The sequence below is a fragment of the Cajanus cajan genome, chromosome 1, assembly GCF_000230855.2.
Source record: "Cajanus cajan strain Asha chromosome 1, NIPB_CcT2T_4, whole genome shotgun sequence".
In the NCBI taxonomy this organism is placed as follows: domain Eukaryota; kingdom Viridiplantae; phylum Streptophyta; class Magnoliopsida; order Fabales; family Fabaceae; genus Cajanus; species Cajanus cajan.
Genome location: NC_138517.1, coordinates 84,764,493 through 84,787,313, shown reverse-complemented (window position 1 = coordinate 84,787,313; position 22,821 = coordinate 84,764,493). Strand labels below are relative to the sequence as shown.

The window sequence follows — 22,821 nt, the reverse complement described above, 5'->3', positions numbered from 1 at the left end:
TAAGATTGAGCTCAGACGGATGACTAACCTTGCAGCAGTAGTTGTTTGCCCAAAATATTGAGTCAAATGAAATTGGAACTAAATTTTTTTTGTGAGATGTTATTTAAACTGGAACTCACTTTAATATACAGGTTATTCTTTTCTTGTTAAAACCTCTTGTTCAATTCCTTCACTAACAAACTTCATGCCTACTTTGAAAGAAATCTATAAAACTAAATCACCAATCCCAGTCATTCTCATGTACAGTAATTAACTTTCCCATGCATGAGAATCTCAAGTCTGTTGTATAAATTACATTAATAACAATGTTACAAACTAAGATACTGTCAAGTTTGGTTTAGTAAATTAGGTTTTTACATACAATCACTCAACGTTGTGTTAAGTCGCTAGGCGGTTGAGGACAAGACAATATCCATTTTTTGTATCATTTTAGATCATGCGGCGAGACTCATCATTCACCTGACGATCACATTTTCTCTTTAGGAATTAATGTTAGTCATGTTTTAATAGGGAAAAAAGGAAGGGAAGTAACATGGAAAATAGAGGTTATTATTTTATTGTTGTAGGAACTGAGAGCAAAAAGGAATCATTTTCTCCTTCATTTTATCGTTTTCTCTTGTGGCTATCATTGGGAATGGACAACTAATCCAATCATTCATAGGATTAGATATAGCTGAACTCATTTGTATGTAATTATTGTTATGAATATATTTGTCTTTGTACTTTAATATCAGAGTATTTACTTCTATATTTCATATTTGTTATAGTTTAATCACCCATATCTTGTTTTATAATTTAGATTATTATTAAAAATATTCTCTTAATCTTGAGTTGAAGTAATACATTTAATGAATCTTATTTTAGGAATGAATGTGATTCATTAATATTATTGAAGGATATCACTTAATGCAAGTTACTCTATCAAATGATGATTAGGGGATTGACATTTAATAGAGAAACTTAGTTCTTTTCGTCAAAGGGATTAGGATTAAGAAAATATTTACAATCGGATGTGGTTTTGAAGTTCAAAGATAATATATATTTATTTTCTTATGAAGCTTTGAGAGTCTAACCCTAACATGTTAACCATGTTTGAACAATCGTCTTGATTTTGCTTCTTTAAAAATCTTTAAAAATTATTTTTTAGATAAACCTTGTTAAGAAAAGTGATATTAATCTTGTGAATCACTTATTATTTGTAAAAAAGTATAACAAAATAATAAATCTTGGATAAATTGTCAAATATTATACAAGTCTTTGAGAGATTAACACTTTTCTCATTTAAGAATATTTGAACGATTTAATTCGCTTGTCAAAAAGATAATAAACTGGTAAGATAATTTTGTTTTAATCCAAATTTGATAAATACTTTCCAACCTCTCTAAACATAGAATCGTTAGCAAATCTTCTAAACTAAGGATATTTACCTATCTAAGTTGGTGTTCGGGCAAAATCTCTAAAACCAAGAAGATAATAAACAAATAACACCAATTTATTATAACATGAATAATTATAAGGCCTAAATCATTTATCTGTTAAATTAAAATTGTACTAGTAAGGCCATTAGGCCACCAAGTAGCCAATGTCCAATCGGCACCTAAACGGCCGAACCAGGTGGTCGATGCCCAATCGGCACCTAAACGACCGAACCAGGTAGTCGACGGCTGATCGGCCACTGAAGGCTCTAAACTCATATCATCATTAATCCAAGAGTTAAGGATTACCCTTAATCAAGAGTTAAGAACTAATCACACCAGTAAGCCGATCAGAGGCGTATTACCTAGTATGGTAATCCTGTGACAGGGCCCATGAGAGTCAGGGTCCATCAATGTCAGTATAAATAGCTCATGTCACGAGGTAACGTCACTGTTCATTAATTATTATTGATATCTGTACTTGTCCTGACTTGAGCGTCGGAGTGCCTTTTGTAGGTACCCTCCCGCTCACCGGAATATTCGATTGGAAATTGCGTTCGGCCCTCAAGAAACGAGAAGATTACTTGTGTGCCCTTCAGACAGATACACAAATTAAATATATAAAAAAAGTATGCTTAGGCTCTAAGGCATAAGCCATGAATTCATAGACTCTAAGCATGTTATATAACTTACATGCATTATCAATTGCTTGTTGTATCGAAAAAAAAAATGAAAACCACATTTCTACCTCAAACACATATATGCATCGCATAAAACTTCTTCACTAAGAGAAGCAAAAGAAAATCAACCAAACAAATATACAGAAAACCTAATTGTAAAAAAAAAAAAAAAAAAAAGGGCCAAAATCAGAGATTGCATGAATGAAAGGGAAATCAAAGAAGAATTAATTCAAACCGTGAGCAGGACATGTGAAGGCAGAGGAAGGGGTATTGATTAGTGAAGGTAGCATGTGGCACGACCAAAACACATGAAGAAACTAGCCGGATTGTAAGTAGAAAAGGGACAACAACCAAACCAAACTCAAAGCCTAAACATTTCATTTACAAACTAAAACAACAAGGAATGTCATATTGATTTTATCAAATCCAATAATTTTATATGCACAAAATAAAAAAGTAAATCACAGACGTAGGTTGAAAATTCAGAAACAACATAGAATTGCAAATAATTATATGCATGTGAAACAAACAGAATATGAGGAGAGGTTATTACCTGAAGAAGAAAAGAAGGTGAAGTGCAGTGAAAACAGAAAAAATTGGCAATAAGGTGTTGTTGCTTCTTTTATTTGAGTAAGCATGTGACTATGCTCATTATACTATGCCTCGTCTCCTGTACTCCAAAGAATTCCTAAGCGAAAGCAAGGGTTTAAGGGAACGAAAATGGAAAGGAAAACAAAAAAAAAACAAAATAAAAGACGAGAAGGCCGAACAGAAAATGAGAGGCAAATGTAGTTGTAGAGTCATCGTGGTTGGTTTATGAAGCTTAAAGGTGTGTTCGAATTTAAAGTGAAGGTCATTTTTGCGATTAATAAAACAAAGTAATTAGTTTTGATGAAAAGGTAATTATTGCATTAAGTATTAAGTAAGGGTTAAATAGGACAAAACAAAAGTGAAAACCAAATATTTGATATTTCATTTATATATTATAGAAAAACATAGATAATCATTTTATTTTATATTGGTAGTTAAGATAAAAATAATGAGTTTATCTTGTTAATTTAATTGAATAATTTCACTAGTAACAAATTTATCATAAAGAAAATGTAAGATATGATAGATAATTATTTTCCTATTTATCATTGATCCATGTTGTAATTGTTATTTCTATTTTTTTACGGTTATTTTTGTTATATTACAAACATAACTCTTACTTTATCTATCACGGTATCACCTTTATTTTCTTTCAATATCTCGATCAATATTAAATTCAACTTGTTACTATTGATCATTGATATTGTAATGTGATCATCACTATCATAAAATCATTATTTTTGGTATCAATTGTCACCCCTTATCATTACTTACCACTACTTTTATTTTACAAGTTGTCACCATTATTATTATGATCATAATTTTTTTTTATATAATCACTATATATTTCTATTTTTACCATCACCAAATCATAATTATTTTTATCAATATTATCATTATCATTATTATTATTATTATTATTATTATTTTATTTATTATTATTATTATCACAACTAACACCGGTCTTACCATCACTTTCTTTTTCACTACCATCACTTCTCTTTATTACTACCACTATTTTCACCATCTTCATAATTATGTATCCCTTATATCACTGTTACTACCATTATCAATGTCTTTTATAAGATCAATTTTTATCATTTGCATATAATTTTATATGATTATTAGGTTATTTGATATGCATTAAATATTGGACAATATATATATATATATAAACCTACTTGTAGCTCATTAATTTTTCTCCTATTTTGTTCACCAAATAGACCTTCAGTTGATTGTCCCTAACTTACGCTCACAAAAATAAAAGACCTTTTAGGTAAGATGAGACTCAAATTTGGTGAAAACTAATATGTATATTTGACTTAAATAATTTTTATATTATATTTTTAATTTAAAATTATATATTAATTTATGTAATTCAACCAATAATTTATTGGTTGAATCAGTGACTCATCACTCACTACTTTAATCGATTCAATCATCTGTTCGAGTTTTAACACTATAGTTGAAATATCTTGGAGTGGGAAAATACTTATTGATTTTTAAAAATTGCCATATTAGATCGCCTTATCGAGTTCAAAATTTTCTATGAAAGATTTACTTCTTTGGGCCAATGTACAGTGCTTTAAAGCTGGATATATTGGATGCAGGTTCTTTCGGGCCCAATAATCAAGATTGGTTTGCCATTGAATCCTTTTAGGAAGTCTACTACGTGATGTTGACCTTTGCAAGATCCTAAAGCTAATAACCCATTTTTCATAATCACCTGCATAGTTTAATGTGGAGAGCTACGTGATGTTGTCTTGATAAAACTGTTTAAAAAATAATTTATAAATTTTTAATTTATATTTTAACCTTCACACCGAATAATATTATAAGTATAAACACTCTTTTTAGTGTATATATCCTTGGAGAGTGGAAGAGAGACCAGAGAGACAATTTAGATGTAATGAGTGATACAATGAAAAAAATAAGAAGAAATATCAAATGTGCTTAAGAAATAAAGTGTAAGAAAGAGCCAAACTTAATAAACTTTTGACGATAAATTGGGCTCAGAATACCGAATATCTAATTTTCTATTCCCCGTCAGATTCAGAAGTAACCACTAGCAGGTTTTAGAGGTGTGTTAGGACATGATTATGTAACCAATAAGCTTACAAAATGTACAACCCTCTAGGAATAACAATGCATTAACTTTGGCTGGACTCATAGAGCCTTTAATTTGCATTTGCTATGCAAAAGTACATAATCAATGCAATTTTCACTTTATAACAATGACATATAGCAACTTTAGCTGATAAAGAAGGGGAAAAAAGGAAGAGGCCTAGATATACGAGCGATTTTTCTATTCAAACTTCAGTGTCACTTTTAAAACAAGTTAAGACACATGTTATAATAAACCTTAGCAGAAGTTAATAAAATCAATTCCAGGATCTTCTACCATTATATTCATGAATAGATGACGCCTGCTATGAAATCATGAAAGAGAAATAATTGGTTAAGATAGGAACCCTTATATAAAGTAACACTTTAGTCCTCGTGGATGTGTGCTAATAAAATCAACAATAATTAAGCTTCCAACTTTTAAAAATGCATTAGAAACTTAGAAATATACATCTAATTGCTTGGTTTGGTTCACAGTCACACCTAATAATTTAAGTCTCAACATTAATTAATTGATTCACCCCCTAAAGGTCAAATAAGAAGCTCCTGTAGACAACAAACTAATTGAGGACTAAAGGCCAAAAGCATAAAAGTTGACAAGCTCCATTTGGAAGATGCAAGTGCCACCTGAAAATGCTCCAAAATGTTAGTGTGATGATGAAAAGTACAATTATTAGATAATCCTAAAGACCCATTCATGTAATTTTTCGTTTTCAATACCCTTCTTGGCATATTAATTATATTTTGTCCACTGATTCAGTCCCTCTCTGTCACACACTCTGCCGGCATAAATATTACCTTGTGGGGGCTTGTTCACCATTTGCTGTGTCCTATAATAATAATAATTATTATTATTTAAGTAAATTAAAGATATTTTTTAATCAAAATTTAAACACTAATCTCTCTAGATATGTTTTATTTAAGAGTTTAATTGTTTTTATAAATATTTTTCTATACATATTAATTAGAGACCGAATTTCTAACTAGAATTTAATGGATTAGATTATCCATATGTGATCTATAATATTATTCAGCCACTTGGGTGCATCTACTCTTGCTACTAAGTTTATGAAAATTGAGTAGGGTGGAATGAAATAGAAGGCGACATGTTCAATTATAATATGGGATATAGCTCCTAATTAATGTGTGTATAATAAGAAAACAAATGAATCAGTGGAAGACTATAGAAAAAGAAAGGTTATGAGTAGTGTGCAAGAAGACCTGTTTGTTGCAGTGTTCAATTAGTCACAAAGTCCAGACCTCATTTCACGTGGATTGTATGTGTGCAAAGCTAAGGCTCCTCATGTGACAAACAGATAAAGTTAGAATCAGAAACAGCTAATTACCTAATAAAATAACAAACAATAATATGAATAATTGTTTGAGAAAGAAAATAAAGGTTGGTTCTAGGAACCCCCCTTGCCCTGTCATCACAACTGTGATGCCCGCAATTTCTGTAAGCTAAGAAATTTTATTTTTTTTAATGATGAAACTTTTTTAGAATGTTTACTTAGTTTTGAAAATAAAGGATTTTTTTCCCCTTCAAAGTTCATAAGTCAACGTGGTTTTATTAAGTATTATTAACACAAAATTGAGGGAAAACATTTTTTTTTCCCAACACTAGATAAAAGTCTATGTTAAACTGAAGTTTAAACACAATGTTTTCTAATCTTTAGTGTGGAGACTCGATTTTGACCTATTCTTTTTATTGTGTTGTTATAAAGATCGAAGAAAATAATAATACAAAATGCTAAAATGAACAATTTTGAAAGTCTTAAAATTTGGAATCCAAAAGAAAGAAGAAGAAAAATGACAGCATTCTTTGATTTAATTTTATTTTGAATTAAAAGAATTAACGATGAAATAAAAAAAATTATAAAGTAGTTAGTAGAAACTAGAAAGTAAAATAAGTCTTTTAATTTCTTTTTTTTTTTTTTTAAAAAAAAAGGCAAGAGAAAACAATAGAGAAGAAAGAATAAAAGAGCAAAAAAGAAGTCCAACATAGGAGAAGTCGTGTTGTTTGAACATTGTCTTCTCTAATTTCTAACCTAAGAGTGAGAGATGCTGTATGTGTTTCCGACTTCCAGGGTCTAAGAGAATCACAAGATACATACTAGTGTAGGTGCTCATCCTTTTCTTCAAAATCTTTTGGTGAGAACCATGGGAGTGTTGGGAATATTATATTTTATACTTTCTAATTTTATGTATTGAATTTACAGATAGTTTTTTAATATTTATGTTTTTTTCTGTATATATATATGATCATTAATTTTTATATTTTTAAAAAAAATATCACGCTAACTTAAAGTCTTGAATCCACTACTGAGTGTAGGTGTCCTATAAGCTTCAGTTTTCAAGTGTTCATGGAATTGACACATCAACATTTTTTTATGTGGTCAATTGGTTGGTAGTTATTTAAAAAAAAAAACCTATTTTTTATGAGAGAAAATCATACTTCACTTTGGCATAATTACTTAAGATAAAATATTTAATATAATTATATATAATTTAAATTTCAAACTATTAATTAAGTGAGAATAATCATGTCTCAGTTATTTATATATTTAGTAATTATTTTTCTTTCCATTTTTTTTTATTTGTGAATTGCTTATTTTCTTTATTAATTTAATAGATTAGAATGCTTTATAATTTTTTAATTAATAAAAATCCAAAAATAATATAAAATTTTGGAAAATATAAAAATGTAAAAAAAAAAACAATTATTTTTATAGATCGAATTGTTGTGAAGCTTCACATTTTACAACCAAGACTATGATTAAACTATGTTTGGGGTAAAAGAAAGAACTTCCCAAACAACGGATCTTTGTGAAATTGGAGGCAGCGGTTGAGTTATATGATTAGAAATAAAGTTCTTCCCTTCAGACCATCGATATGATAAACAAAAGGATATATACTTTTAGGATTTCCCTAATCATATGAGAACATCGTTATCTACAAAAAAAGAGAAGAAGAAAAACCTAAAATTTAGAAGTATTTTGAATTTGCTAAAAAAGTTTTTGGCATTTAGAACGAAACAGCCGAATCATCAAAAAAAGAAAAAGAAAGAGTCAAAATTTTGACCTCTCTGCCCCCTTTTCATTTTCATTAGGAGGGATGGGTCGGTGTAGGTTTTCAATTCACCAGCTGGTGAGCGGTGAAATTGAGTTTTTGTGACAAATAATGTCTAAAATGCACAATTTCAATTATCTCGGCAAATAATTATTTTTAATAACGAATAAAAACAGATATATCTAATAATTAAAATATATAAAAAAAAATTGTAATTAAAAAATTTATTATAACAAAAACTTAAGAAGATTTAAAATTTATCTTTTTCCCCAACATGTCATTAGTTAAAATTAAAATTAAACTTGATTTTTTAAAATATCTCGAAATCAAATTTTATTATATAAGATTATTAATCAAAATTTCTGAGAAAATATTAATCATCAATGAAATTTATTTAAAAAAATGATCAACTTGCATAATGATGCTAAACATAGAGTACTTAGCAGCCTAGATTGGCCTTAGTAATTTATTTTGATTCTTAGTACCCTTGTAGATAGATGCAATCCAACTCATTACTTTGCAATTAGGAATGTGGTTTTAGTGTGTACAGCTAGCTATGTGAGTGGTGGGCAATTAAAAGGCCGCTACCTATCCCAGGGGACCATCCACCCCGCAAATTAAAGCTTGCAGTTTTGACACCAACTATGATCAAGACATCATGTGACCTTTAAAGAGACCATTTTTATCAACCTCCATTACAAACCAGCTACATCAACTAACTGCCTGGCTAATTTTCTGCATTCACTCCACTAAAATTCTCATACAACTTGCATACCAACCGCTGTTATTAAATACGTTATAACTATTGCCAATTCATAATTCCATACAAATGTTATAACAGCTAACCCAAGCAAACTAGCCTTAACTCAAGTACGCTTCAGACTACTTGAAAATGCAATCTACATTTCTTGGACTCGAGCTGAACCTTGCTCAATAGTCAACACCACTTAATTAAATTTCTTCAGCAAAGTTCAAACCTTACGTTTCTATGGTAAATCTTAATAAATGATTAACTTTTAAAATCCTATACGTGTATTTTTTTGTTAAGATTAAGAAAAAAGTTTTCTTCATGAAACAAATTAAATATATTTTATTTTTTTAAATCAAATTTATTATAAAATACACCGAGAACACAAACTTGAACAATGGTAGAGAATTTGCCTTTTTCATCATAAGAAAAATAAATCTTAATTTCTTTATAAAAAAAGGCATGATATCACTTATGAAATAATTTAATTAATACACAATTAAGAAGATATTAACAACCCCGTATTTGTTGAACATTTAATTATAAGCTTCATGCACATATATTATATTATTACTTTAGCACATAGAGTAAAACAATCACAAATCTAATTAGCGAAACTCATAATAAAAACTGACTTTATTTCTTCCTAGAATATAAACTCATTCTTTATATTTACTAAAAAGAATATCTACTCTCTCTTTTTTTTGGTCGAAAAAATAAATATACTGCTCGTGTGCAGTTCATTGGAGTCGTTCATACTTCACTCAACTTAGGGTAGACAGTAGCCACTTTTAGCTGCTTGAACTGTTTGCTTATAATTGAATAAGTCGGATCACTTGAGCCCTAAATCAGGGAGTGAACAAAAAATCTGAAAAGTTAAACTTGGGTTCATTGAATAAACAAGCCAAGATTATGAGCTCCACCTTGGCTTCGAGTGTATTTTATTGAACAGTTCACCGACAAGTAACTTGCAAATGAATTTGACTGACCTGAGCCCCCGAAAAAGGTTCCAACGACAAAAAAGAAAAGTGCGTGCAGGAACAAGTATTGCATTTGGCATGATTGACTCATCCAGAAGTTATTTAAAATTACAGAAGCAAAGTACATTGCTCATTTAAGTTGAGAAAAATATATGACAAAGGCAAACCAAACTGATACCTAGAATATTCACAGAGAGAGATCTGATAAGGGCAGATGAGTAGAAACTTAAAGCTCTTACATGATGATCCTAGTTGCAGGTGTGCACTCTTACAAGCATTGCCTCAAATAAAAAAAAGCAGCAGATGCATTCAGTTTTTGCGCTCAAGCATGATATGTTGAGGTCTCTTTAGTAGTATCTAGTCCAATGTGGGGCACAGATTGCATTGAGCGAGCTGTAGGCCCCAAAGAAAACATGAGTATCCTGATTCGTTCGTATGATTCCTGAAATAATATGTAAGATTAGTGGAAGCTAAAGAGGAAAATAGAGTGGTAAGAAGTAGAAATGAGAATATTACCATGAGTCCATGACATTAGAAGGAGTTCATCTCAAGGCAATAAGTCCTCCTCTTGACAAGCATTGTAGCAGCCGTCCTGTAAGGCTCCTGAAAGGCGGAGGAAACCCAAGACAAATCAGAAGCCTCCTTGGGAGAGTGGTCAGTGGGGCGAATGGCAACAAGAGTGGCACCCTTCAAGACGAGGCCATCGCTCAACTCAAGCTGGGGGGCGTACCAGAGCCTCATGTTAAGAGCCGGAACCAGAGTCCTCTTGGAAGCAGAAGAAGCGGAAAGAGGCTTCACTCTCAGCTCCTGCAGCTGCTCCCTGTTCATGTACAACACGCCCTGTCCATCAGCGTCGGTCAACACCAAATTCTCCAGAGTGCCGTGCTCCGAGATAATGGGCTGGAGAAGGTAATGCCTGGCGGAGGCGGCGATCAGGGAGCTAATGGTCCAAACCACGCGCAGTTTAAGGCCGCCGTTCGTGTAGAAGGAGTCAGGTATGCTTCCGTTGTCGTCCTGAGCCTGAGCCTGAGCCTCTAGGGTTGTCGTTGTCGAGGGCTCTTGCGATTTAGGGTGGAAGACGGAGGACGCGCCCAGGATCACGCAATTGTCCAGGGTGGACCCGAAGTCCGCGCGCCATTTCAGGAGGACGCCGTCCTCGATGCCGAGCTCGCCGCTCGGAAGCTCGATGCGGAGGAGCCGAATCTCGTTGAAGTTCTTCAGGACCTGGGTCGGGGAGTGGTGGGTCACGGCGCCCTCCGTCTCCGCCTCCGCCTCCGCCTCCGAGTCCTCCGAGGCCACACCCACACCCACGGCCAGGGAGGGGGAGGGGCGCTTCGGGCCCAGGAACTGCCCCAGGGTTTGGATGGGCTTCACGATGCCGCCGAAGACGAGGCGGAGGAGGGTCCAGAAGGGGCCGCGGGACTTGTCGGAGGCGGCGGCGGAGGAGGAGGAGTCGTCGTCGGAGATGACGCAGTCGACGCGGACGAGGACGTTGTCGACCTGGGGGACGAGGGAGTGGAAGCGGCGGGAGACGACGCAGCAGCGGCCGAGGGCCTTGACGTCGGCGATCTTGTTGAAGACGAGGAGGAGGAGGGAGTCCGGGAGGCGGTCGAAGTGGTCGATTGCGGCGGAGTCCGGGTAGATCCGGGAGCCTAGATCTGAACGGTTAGAGGACATTCTAGGAAAACGAGATCTGATCGCGAGGGTTTCAGCCAGATCTATGAGAGAGAGAGAGAGAGAGAAAGAGAATGGGAATGGTGGGTTGTGGAGACACATCCACGGTTTTGGTTTTGTCTTTACATATATGAGAATGAGAGGGATATTATGCGCGTCGAGGAAAAAGGTGGATCACTGCTACACCCTCTCATAGTCTCATTCTCTCATTTTCTCCTCTCTTCTAACTTCTACCTCTTCATTTCACTTTTTTTTTTTCAACCAACGCCCCTATTTTACCCTCCAATATCCATATTTTTTACTTAAATAACTATATTTTACATTATTATCATTCTTTTTCAAATATTAAACTTTTATTTATAAATCAAATTAGAATCAGATAATTATTTTTAAGTTATAAAATATTTTTTACATATATTATTGTATTTTTTAAAAAATTGAATAATATTATTTTGAAAATAATAATCATCTCAATATTTTTTATGTATAATTTATAATAATTTTCTTCAGATATAAAGTTTTTAGTTTTTTTTAAAGTGGTGTTTTTAGAAAATTTTCTTCTCTTTCAATTTATATTTTCATTTTTATTACTAAATTAAATATAAAAATTTTAAAATGAATTATCAATGGTTAAAAAATTATCAAAAAATATAATATAATTTATATGACAAAAATATTTATTTATTATAGATTTTAATTATATATGAAAAAGTATTTATTTATTATTTTTATTTTTTAAAATAAAATTTTAACCTTTGTATAAACTAAATTGCTAGTTATTATCAATATTAATTCTTATTAAGTCCCTTTTTATATAAATAAATATGATTCTCTTGAATTTAAATACGTTTTAAAATTTCTATAAAATTAATAAATTTTGATTTTAATTTATGTAATTTTAAAAAAAAAATGTAAATATTGTTTTTATATGTTTAATGAACAAATTTAATCTCTGATTCAATTCAATTCTGGTCCTAATTTCCAAACTATTTTCCCATTTTAGAAGTCATTTTTCATAGCCTAGTTGACAACTATTATCCTTTTTGCCTTACTTATGCGTCATCAACGTCTTTTGATAGATAGCGTAGTGTTTTGCTTGTGTTGGCCTTACGTCCCTTTGTTAAATTAATAATAAAAAAAAGTAAAATATTATCTATTTATTTTAGACGTGCATACCACCCATGCTAAGTTTGCTTTGCAGTTATTTGATTCATCATGTATCACAGTTTCTAAGTATCAGACCAGTCTAAATTTTTCAATGTTATGAACGTAACCTATGCAAGATATCTTCCCACTTCAGGCAAGACTATTAGAGGGCTTCTCAACACCATAAATTGTCGTTGGAGATGATATCTAGTGGCGGTGGTTCTATTTTTTCCTTTTTTCCTTTTCTACTTCCCTTCCCCATCTTCTTATGGTTTGCTTCTCGGGCCACCAACAACAACCAGATTTTGTGCTCGAAGCTTTTCATGGGGCGCCTCACCAAGGTGCACTTTGGCATCAAAATCGAAGCATTGTGATATGTTCTTCGACTTTGTCTTCTACAAGTTCCACGACAATTAAAGTAATGTCGTCGATGATTAATCTTAAAGCTCTCAAAGTCTAAAAAATAACAATGATTTTTGTTTTAATTGTTGTCTAAAAAAAAGCAAAAAGGAGGAGGAGGAAAATAAAAAAGTGTCACTATTGTCAAAAATCATCTATGACAATAGTAAGTAGTTAAAAACACTTTGTGTATAGTAACTTTAATTAAAGGGAAAAAAACACATAATCAAACGTTATATGTCATGTAGATTCTATGCATGATTATATAATTCACATTCACAATCCACATATAAACAATTTCATATCATATTAGTCACATCTTTGTTAGGCAATTCATCCAAATTTTCACATTACTAAGTTAAACATAGACTTTGTCACATAATCACTTGCACTTTTGTCACATATCACAATCTTAAGGGTTCCCGTTATCATCACATACTTTCTCACTTTTCCACACTACACACATAATTCACTTATCTTAATCAACTAATTCATATGGCTTATTAATCAAGGATATCCACCAATTAATCAATTCCACACCTTTCAATCGTAGGCACAAGATAACGCCTAACATGGGGTACCCCGTGCCTATTGCAATTGAGACTAAGAGTCTTTGAAAGAATCACGCCTGGTGTGACTCTCCTAACGCTCAATAAATTTTATATAGGGAGTCTTAGAGTTCCCATGCTTAGCTGACCAAGCTCATACTCGACATCCATAAGTTGCAAGCATTTTGTGACTCTCACGCCCTGCATGCACCTCCTCACGTTTAGCATGATCATTATAAAGGCTCATTTGTTGCTTTGCATTCAATGGCCTCATGTGGTGCCTAACATGGTATCAAAAAGATCCTTTTTTTTCATAATTACAAATCACACTCACCTTAAGTAAGTCTCACAAATTACACATATTCATTATAGAAAAAATAGTGTATATAGTCTAATTAATTCATTATATTATAAGGGTCTCCTAATCATAATTATTCATCTAATTATTGTTTAATTCCAAATCTTAGAGTTTCTCGGAGAACTCATGAGCACTTATAGATTCACATTCAAAGTCAAACTCATAGATAAGCAACATAATTACAACACAACAACATATTTAGAAATCAAGGAGACAACAAATACACATTACAATTACAAACAATATTTGAGCTTAATCCCTTATGCATTCAAATACAAACAATAGGATTGGGGGTCAGTCTTGCTACACCACAAATAACATACACTTGGAGTGAGATTCTCACCCCTCCTTACCTTGATAGATGTCAAAGTCTTCTTGATTGAGATTTTCAAGATCATCTCCTGCTACCTTTGATTTTCCTTCCTATTCAAATTCGCAAGGTGCATGTTAAAATTATAACCCTAGTCTTACTGATGTACTCATAAAAATATTAACTCTAACCTACACATAACATGTCGACAAAAGTCCATTTAATTATTTATCTTAGAAAAAATATTGCAAATACCTATAATAATTAATTTATAAAATATTTTTTTTTTATCAATAACTTTTTTTTCAAAATATCTCAAATTAATTAATTAAAATATCAATTAATTTTTTATAAAAATTTGGGATGTTACACAATTTTTTTTCATTACTACTTATGAGATTAATATATTTTAAGTTATTATTTTTTGTGTTTTAACCATTTTAAATATTTCAACAAAATTTATGTTAAATGCAGTTTCAAAATTTGACATCAATTATTTATTTTTAATATTTCAATAGAATTAACACAAAATATAAGTTTTATTATTTTTTAATTTCTTAAAAAATTAACAAATACTAATAGAAAACAATAAATATTAATAAAATTTGTGAGTACTCACTTTAACTGATACACCACATGTATGAATGCAAATACGAAATGATTTTTCATTCAATAAGGTGGAACAAGATAATCTTATTGTCATTTATTAATATACTTCATCATATATAAATAAAATTATAATATCAATTTTACTAGGTCATTTATGTCTTTTAAATTATTTTATTTCTTTCCTCTCACTCTTTTCTCTTTTACCAAACAACTAAATAATTATATATATATATATAATATATATTTACTAATTTTCACTTCCTTTCATTTTATTTCCTTTTGCTTTCTTTCTTTTTATCTTTCTTTCATAAATCAAACAACTCATAAAATTATTTTATTTATTTACCAATTCAAATTTAGTATTGGTAATATCTTAAATAAGGATTTTTTTTCCTTGGAGTGATTTTGAATTATCTATAACATTACAATATATAAAAATAACATATGACATTTTGGTGTACACATGTTTTACAAGTTTTTTTTTTATCTCTATAAATACCCTCAAATTACTCACTTTCTTATTATAAACAACTTTTTTAACTTCTTTTATTATTTTTATTTCTCATTTTCTTTTGAAAAAAGTGGAAACAACTACAAGGGTTGTTAAAGAAAGTAAAATTGGTTCAGTCAACTTTTGTTTTTTAATTTTAAGAAATAAACAGAGGCATTAAATGCCTATTTTATGCTGATAAAAAATTATTATTATTAATTAAAAATTAGTGATTGAAATTATAATTAATTAATATTTTAGTTTAAACAATACATAACATAAATGTTTATATTATATAACAAAAACTTATAATCACTTTATAGTATATATAAATTAGAATAATTATTTATTTTAAACATTTAATTGTTTTCACTCTCTTTCACATTGGTTCTCATTTGAATATTCTGTTCTCACATAGAAAAGAACAAACTTCACTTTCTTAACATGCAAGTGTATCTTATATTTTTAATATCAAATGAATGATTTATTATTTAGCAAGCAATAACTCAATATTGAAATGATTTATTGTTTGAATACTCTATTTTTTTTTAACCTCTTATCTCTTTGAATATAATATATATTAAAATGCAATAATAATTGTTAGATTAAAAAAATCAACAATAGATATTATAATTAATTTTATATTTTATATATTCTACATATATTTGGTTTTATCAAAATTTTCTATCATTGACTTTTTAATCAATGGTTATTATTACATTTTATTCTTTAATATACATCATTCATTTGAGAAAAATTAAATCTTTAAAAATAATTTTATATCATAATATAAATCATTTATGAATGATACAAATAGTATATCACTATCACTCTTCATTATATATTAATCAAATGATAGATAATTATTATTTTTCATAAGAATTGCTATGATAACAAGGATTCAAACTTAGTACGTATCATGTGCACAATATTACAACTACTAGAAAGGGTAAAGAATATAAATTGATTATTGTAAATTTAAGATACATATATATATCTAAACAAAATCATTTTTATGCATTTTAATCATGTAAAAATATTTATTCATTTAGTACAATCATCTATGGGATAAAATATTGTTAAAAAGATGCAATATAATTACACTAAAACATAACTAGCTTACTTTGTTTTGCAAGCATTCTCAAAACTGTTGTTGATCAATCTTGCAATTATTTTTTTGGATTGTAAACTTTTGAATGGTTACATGATGAAACAGAACTTTAACTTCCGGTAGAGATGCATTGAGTGGATAAAGGGCACCTACTAGTGTGTTTAAAGCAAATATGGATGCAGTTGTTGATCAAGAGAAGGTGAGGGAGTGATGGTTGGTGACAATACACCTGCTCTGGCCCTCTTTTAATTTAAACTTTATTCAACAATATGTAGCTAATGTTTCTTTCTTCCATCATTATGGAACCACTACATTACTAGTATTGGTTGCATTTTGGAGATGGTGTTGGTCCTCCTTCATAGCTCCACTCTAATTGCAAACAACCGCTCCTACTTAATGCTTTCAACTCATTGATATTAACCACTCCTAAATCTCTAATTTTTTCAAGGTTAGATATATTTTTAGATATTAAACTGTTAACTTTTAGTTTCTAAACAAAAATTGTCTCATTTTAATTCTCCATTTACAAAAATATATTATGTATAGTTTTTATTTTCATTAATAAATAATTAAGATAAGATATATATTTTTTGTAAATAACGAAGAATGGTGTCATTTATGTCTGTCACTTTATAGAGATCCTGAAACATACTCTTTGCTTTGATGAAATCTCGCATGAAAATAATTTAAACCATGAGCTTTAAAAGCTCCTTAAGCTAAAATGGAGTTTGAGTTTGTTTATATATAAATTTAAAAATATTTTGAGAATTTCTCTTTCAAAAAAACATTGTTTTTGTTTTCAATAATTTTTTTTATAAAAAATTTATAATTTATATCCAAACAAACTTTAAATTTTATTTCCTCAATGCAGGGAAGTTTGACAAAAACATTTAGAATAATATTTCGCAGGTCAGTAAAAATGCCTGTTATGCAAACAAATTAACATCCTTTTTCCTGACTAAAATGCTTTGCCAAATTCATTTGTCACCAAAGCCTCCAACTCGCGCGGTTCACTCACTGAGGAGGACATTGGGCATAAGGACAAAATTAATAGATAAAACTTTATTTGTATTTATGAAAATACATGTTATTAATACTTTAGTCTTAAAGTTAAAAAAAAGTTAAATAATTAATCATTTCATTTAATTCTTAAAAGTAATTGTTTATTATTATTTAAGTTTCTATATATACATTAATATTATCACTTAAGTGATTTTTTTTTTTTGAATTTCATACTAAAATGAGTAATATTTTTTATTTTTAGGGACTCTTTGAATTTTTATATGACAAATACTTTTAGGGATTTCAACAGTATTTTACTCTTATTTTTTTTTTCAAAGTACATAAACTAAAAAAATAATTTTAAATTTGAGGATAAAAATATATTTAAACCATTAATTTTATATTTTAAATTATTCAAAGTATAATTTTGAAACTAAAAATATTAGAAAATTAAAATTTTGTTATTAACGATATAGTTATAAAATAATTGAATTATTTTATTATTTTCATTTCAAATTACCCAAAAAAAATTACATAAGTTAATTTTTTTTAATTTTTTAAACATAAATTTGTCATATAACTTTATAAGTATTTTAAATAAAATAAAAAAAGTTGAGGTTATAAACAAATATAGTTTCTCTACTTAAATATTCCCACTAGTTCTGCATTTTTGGAGATCATCTTGGTCAATTAATTATTTGTCTGAATATAAAATGTAATTTATATTAACAAATGTATCCCTAATATGCACGAAGACCAAACTAACCCTACAAAAATTTGTATGATTATTGGCGGTTTTTTCTTGCGGTCTTAATAAACCGCTAGAAAATGTTGGAATTCTAGCAAAATTGTTAACCGCTACAAATGATTAATTCAATGTCTCTGCATCTTCTCAAGTTGTGTGACTCAAAAGGTGCTGGCTCCAGGGACGGAGCCAGGATTTCAATACTGGGGGGCCGAGAATTGGAATGATCAAATGAGGCGCTACATTTTTTTAAAAAAAAAAAAATTCCAAAGTGATACCACATAGCAGGCCGTACCAGAAGTCCAAAAGTTGAATAAAAAAATAAATTTGGGTTATTCATTTAATTATACATATGAGTTTATATTAAAAATAGGGGGTGCCATATAGTAATATATATGTATATAAAAAAAAATTAAAATTGTTGGGGGGGCCGTGGCACCCGTAGGTCCCCCCTTGGCTCCGTCCTTGGCTGGCTCCATATTTTGCAAGATTAACTTTGGTTCTTCGGCATGGCTTTCACCCGTGATAACTTGTGTCAATTTTTGTAGCATAAATTTCTATTAACTTAAACTTACTCCCTCCATTATAACAGTAAAAGAATAAAATAAAAAATAAAAAATCAATTTCTTTTATTAAAAGATTGCAAATTAGTAAATATAAATCTGGAACTTGGAGGTAGTAATGTTTAGATGAAAATTTGAAACCCGCTTGTGATAACCAAAATCGTTCTTCTGGATTTCGTTCATAAGTCACGATGAAAAATTGAAATCGACTTTGATAACCAAAACCTAGTTCAGGAAACATCGCACTTACGAAACTCGCACTTGAGAACCTCTTGGAGCATAGCATTCATTCTTTTGGATTTCGTTCTTAAATCCTTTTAAGGCAAGTTTTCCAACAATGAATCACATCCATTTTGCTTTGTTTTTACCGATTCTATTAAAGTTCCCATTGCATTATTGTTCAGTGATCAGATGCTCTGTTTTTCGTTGCGTTGGCCATTAAGAATTTGAAAGTATTGATGCTTAAACATGAGATGTTGCCTTCTATTCACTCTCGGTAAACTTTGATGTGTCATTTTGTTGATGTTTTGCTTGCTTCAATTTTTTTTATTTTTTATATTGAATTCACTACAATGTTAAATTTAACTATAATTGCAGTTTTTTAATAGTTGCTCGTTTCGACTTCTCTTGGTGTAATCCTGAATATCACCAAGAGACTTTGAACAATTTGAAGGATGTTGTCAAGACTACTAAGAAGCTCTGCGCTATGAGTTATTTATTTATTTATTTTGATTTAGTATCTCTCGGTATAGATATTCTCTAAAAACCGATTGCTTAGGCTAGAAGTTAGAAATGAAACTCTTGTGTTTTACTTGTTTGCTGTCCATTTCGTTGGGATTAAGGTTTTGTTGGGTGCATAGGTCCCACCAATTTATGCATGCATGCATTGTTGTTTAGGTTTCTTGTGGAATTTGTTTATGTAATGGGAAAGGAGTTAACCAGCTGAGTGTTGGTTACTCTGTTGTTGCCTTGACCAGGTTATGATGGATACCACGGGTGCAGAGATGTAGGTTGTTAACAAAAGTGAGACATGAAGCTTCTTCAAAGATACTGCATGTCAATTTTGATGGATTGGCAAAGGTGTATTGAGGCTTTTAGCATTCTCAAGATATCATGTGTTTGACTTAATTTTCATGTACAGTTTTTCTAGGAATATTAACCTGAGTGGTTTCTTTTAGTTAATTTATTGTTTGTTGCCTATGGTTCTGCTTGGATTGGAGTCAATTGCACCTTCTAGCCGTTGCTTAGCACAAACTAGCTGTAAATTTCAGTTATCTATTTGATTTTGCTCTTGCTTATGGTGTTACTAGTAGTAAATAACATTTGCATGATTCCTTAGAGGCCATTTGCTTGCATTGTAATTTGTTGCTCACTATATTAATTAATACAATTCATGTATTATGTAAATTAGATTACTATTAGCTATTCTGATTCAATTCCATATGCACATCTGTGTTGTTTTCTAGGGATTGACCCATTTTGATGAAATTCTACAAGAAGCAGATGGTATTATCCTTTCCCGTGGGAATTTGGGCATTGATCTTCCTCCAGAGAAGGTTAGATTCTTTGTTGCAATTAATCTTATTATAGATTAAAATGCTTTACTTTTGACATTTTGATAATGTATTTAATATTTTTAAATAGTATAAAGATTTGTATTTATAATGAATTGAAATAAGTGGATATGCTTCAACATGCTTAAAGGAAGTGTCAATATTGGACAAAATAATTCCAACTCCATTCCTTGTTCTTAATCTTTTTTGAAATGATTTTGATATAAATGCTTGACTCATTTATTCTTTCCAAGATCATCAGTTCATCACTTTTGGGTTGGTCAATCAAACAAAGTTTTAGGTAGCTGATGGATATCCTAATTCCTAAGTGCTCGAGGTCTCTTATATGATATTTGAGTATAGTTTTGAAACAACAATTTACCTAGTTTTTATAAATGTTCCAAATGTCTGTGTTTGAGCCATGATCATATATATGACAGATACTGTGAGTCTTCATTTGTTTAAAAGTGTAGTTAATGCACTAATAGTCATTGAGTCAGTGAGGGTTTTCTTTTAAAACCTAAAACTAGAGCAAAGAAAGAAATGGGGCTTTTGTAGAGTGACGCTACATAACTTTTGGAGTAGAATATGTTGTTTGGTAGTTTGATTTGAGTTAGTGTAATGAACTGATACTTAATTTCACTACCCTTTGTCAATTATATGATCACATTTGTCTCCATGAAGTGAATACCTAATAATTCCAAGGCTGACTATTGCAGAGATGTTAATAAACTACCATCCACTTTTTGTAGGTATTTTTCTTTCAAAAATCTGCCCTTTACAAGTGTAATATGGCCAGGAAACCTGCTGTGCTTACACGCGTTGTGGATACAATAACTAACAACTTAAGACCAACTCGTGCAGGAGGCACAGATGTTGCCAATGCTATTTTAGATGGTAAGTCACTGGTCATATGATACCAATAGTTAGGTTGGTAACCACTAGGCTGTCCAATAAATATTTTTCTTTTAAAGTTTAGATTTAGGTACCTTAAAATTTTCATATTAGAATCAAGCCATCACCAATTCTCTTTAACCCTTGTAACTTACAAATTTTAGTAGATATTGGAGGTTCAACAGTCTAAGAATATTGTACATTTACAAAGCTGGTAACTTAGCTGACATTGTAATATTCTGGATATTGTAAAATAGTGGAATTCCACACTTCGAAATATGAGCATTGCTCAAGTACAATATTGTGCTTGTGTGAGAAGGAAATGCAAGTGATTTGAGAAATTGAAAGTGCCATGTCTGCAGTGTATAGCACAAAGAAAAATGTATATTAATTTAATGTATATTTGTTGAACTATTATTAATAAATAATACTGATTTTGTTTTTCTTTTAGTGTTTGTTCAACATGGTTTTGGTTAGAATCATTTAATGTATATTTGTTGAACTATTATTAATAAATATATAGGAAGTGATGTAATAATACTTCTAGGGGTTGAGACTTTACGTGGGTTATACCCTGTTGAGACTATCGTCAGGAGGGACTATTATATTGGTTTAAAAAACTAATACATTGATGAACCTTAGCTAAAGGATCCTACGTGGTATAAAGATGATGTGGTCTGTGCATTTCTTTTCTATAATGCTTTTGGTCTTTTTGGTTGTGCGATAGTTACTCTAGTCTCTGTAGTAAGCTAATCCTCTCGCTTCCTGGAATTGGGATTTATTATTTTTATTACATATTTTCTATAATCCTTGCAGGTTCATACTTTAGACTTGTTAGTTATATTTTCTTCACAATATCCTGACTTCAAATTTCTTTCTATTTACTTTGCTGGTTCAGACCCTACTAATTTGTCATGTATCTTTAATTGATGTTTCAAAAAGGGATAATACTTTTTCTTTCTTCGTTTTGATTGCTGAGTTACGACATGTATGAGTGATGTTTCCTCATCTTTCTTAGGGATTGAGAAACAGCAACAATTTCCACAATTGAAACAATTGTTTGGCCTTGCATCTGCTGACAGCTTGACACCGTTGAGCTTGGTAATATAGTTGAGTCTCCTGTTCTTCAAAATACAACTTCAATTGTTCCTTTAGGATGGAATGATGGACTAGGAGTAATTTTGCTGTTTTATATTATATTAGACTTTTATGTTGTATTTAAATATTGTGAGGTATATTGATAAAATAAAAAATAAAAATAAAAAAGGATATGGTGAGGAGCTCATGATGGAATTTCCTTGGGATTTTATGCCCTCTATTAATTTATCTATGAATCACATGATTAGTGCTAATTTCTGTTAGCAGGGATTAAATAACGGACTTGTTTGTTCAAGTTTTTTTTTTTTTTTTAAATGTATGCTATTTTTAATAAAAATAAGCTATTTTTTTTTTACTTTTTTGTTGTGTTTGTTTAAACTGCTTTTTCAGAAGAATTTTTTTTTAAAAAAGAAGCAACTCCTCTTTGCATCTTAATTCTTAAAAAACAACTTTTGAAAAAAATTAATATTGACTTAATGCTACCATTTGTGCCTTAGATGTAACTCCAAAGTTGAAGAGAATGATTGGATCGTTGTGATATAATATTAATAATAAAAAATATGTGATATGTTAGACCTATGACTAGATTATGTCTTGATTTATTTTTATAATGCTAAAAGTTGTTAATTTAATGTATTATGTAATTATATTTGAACAAGAACATAAAAAAACACGTAAATATTATTATAGTTATAGGTAGAATTTATTAAAATA

General features: G+C 30.4%; 1 protein-coding gene and 1 long non-coding RNA gene across 2 annotated transcripts; one reads left to right on the top strand and one right to left on the bottom strand.

Moving 5' to 3' along the window:
- Positions 1-9,518: 9,518 nt before the first annotated feature.
- LOC109815300 (F-box protein At5g46170) lies at positions 9,519-11,480 on the bottom strand. The gene is made up of 2 exons (XM_020379981.3): positions 10,124-11,480; positions 9,519-10,049 (listed from the first exon to the last, which is right to left on the bottom strand). The coding sequence occupies exon 1, from the start codon at positions 11,381-11,383 to the stop codon at positions 10,139-10,141; it is 1,245 nt and encodes a 414-aa protein (XP_020235570.2). The 5' UTR covers positions 11,384-11,480; the 3' UTR covers positions 9,519-10,049; positions 10,124-10,138.
- A 6,703-nt stretch (positions 11,481-18,183) lies between these two features.
- On the top strand, positions 18,184-22,365 carry LOC145954295 (uncharacterized). The gene is made up of 3 exons (XR_014431493.1): positions 18,184-19,642; positions 20,029-20,118; positions 20,868-22,365. It is a non-coding gene; the product is annotated as an uncharacterized LOC145954295 (long non-coding RNA).
- Positions 22,366-22,821: the final 456 nt, after the last annotated feature.

Coding starts and splice junctions, on each gene's coding strand:
- LOC109815300 (XM_020379981.3), bottom strand. CDS start 11,383: ATGTGTCTCCACAACCCACCATTCCCATTCTCTTTCTCTCTCTCTCTC.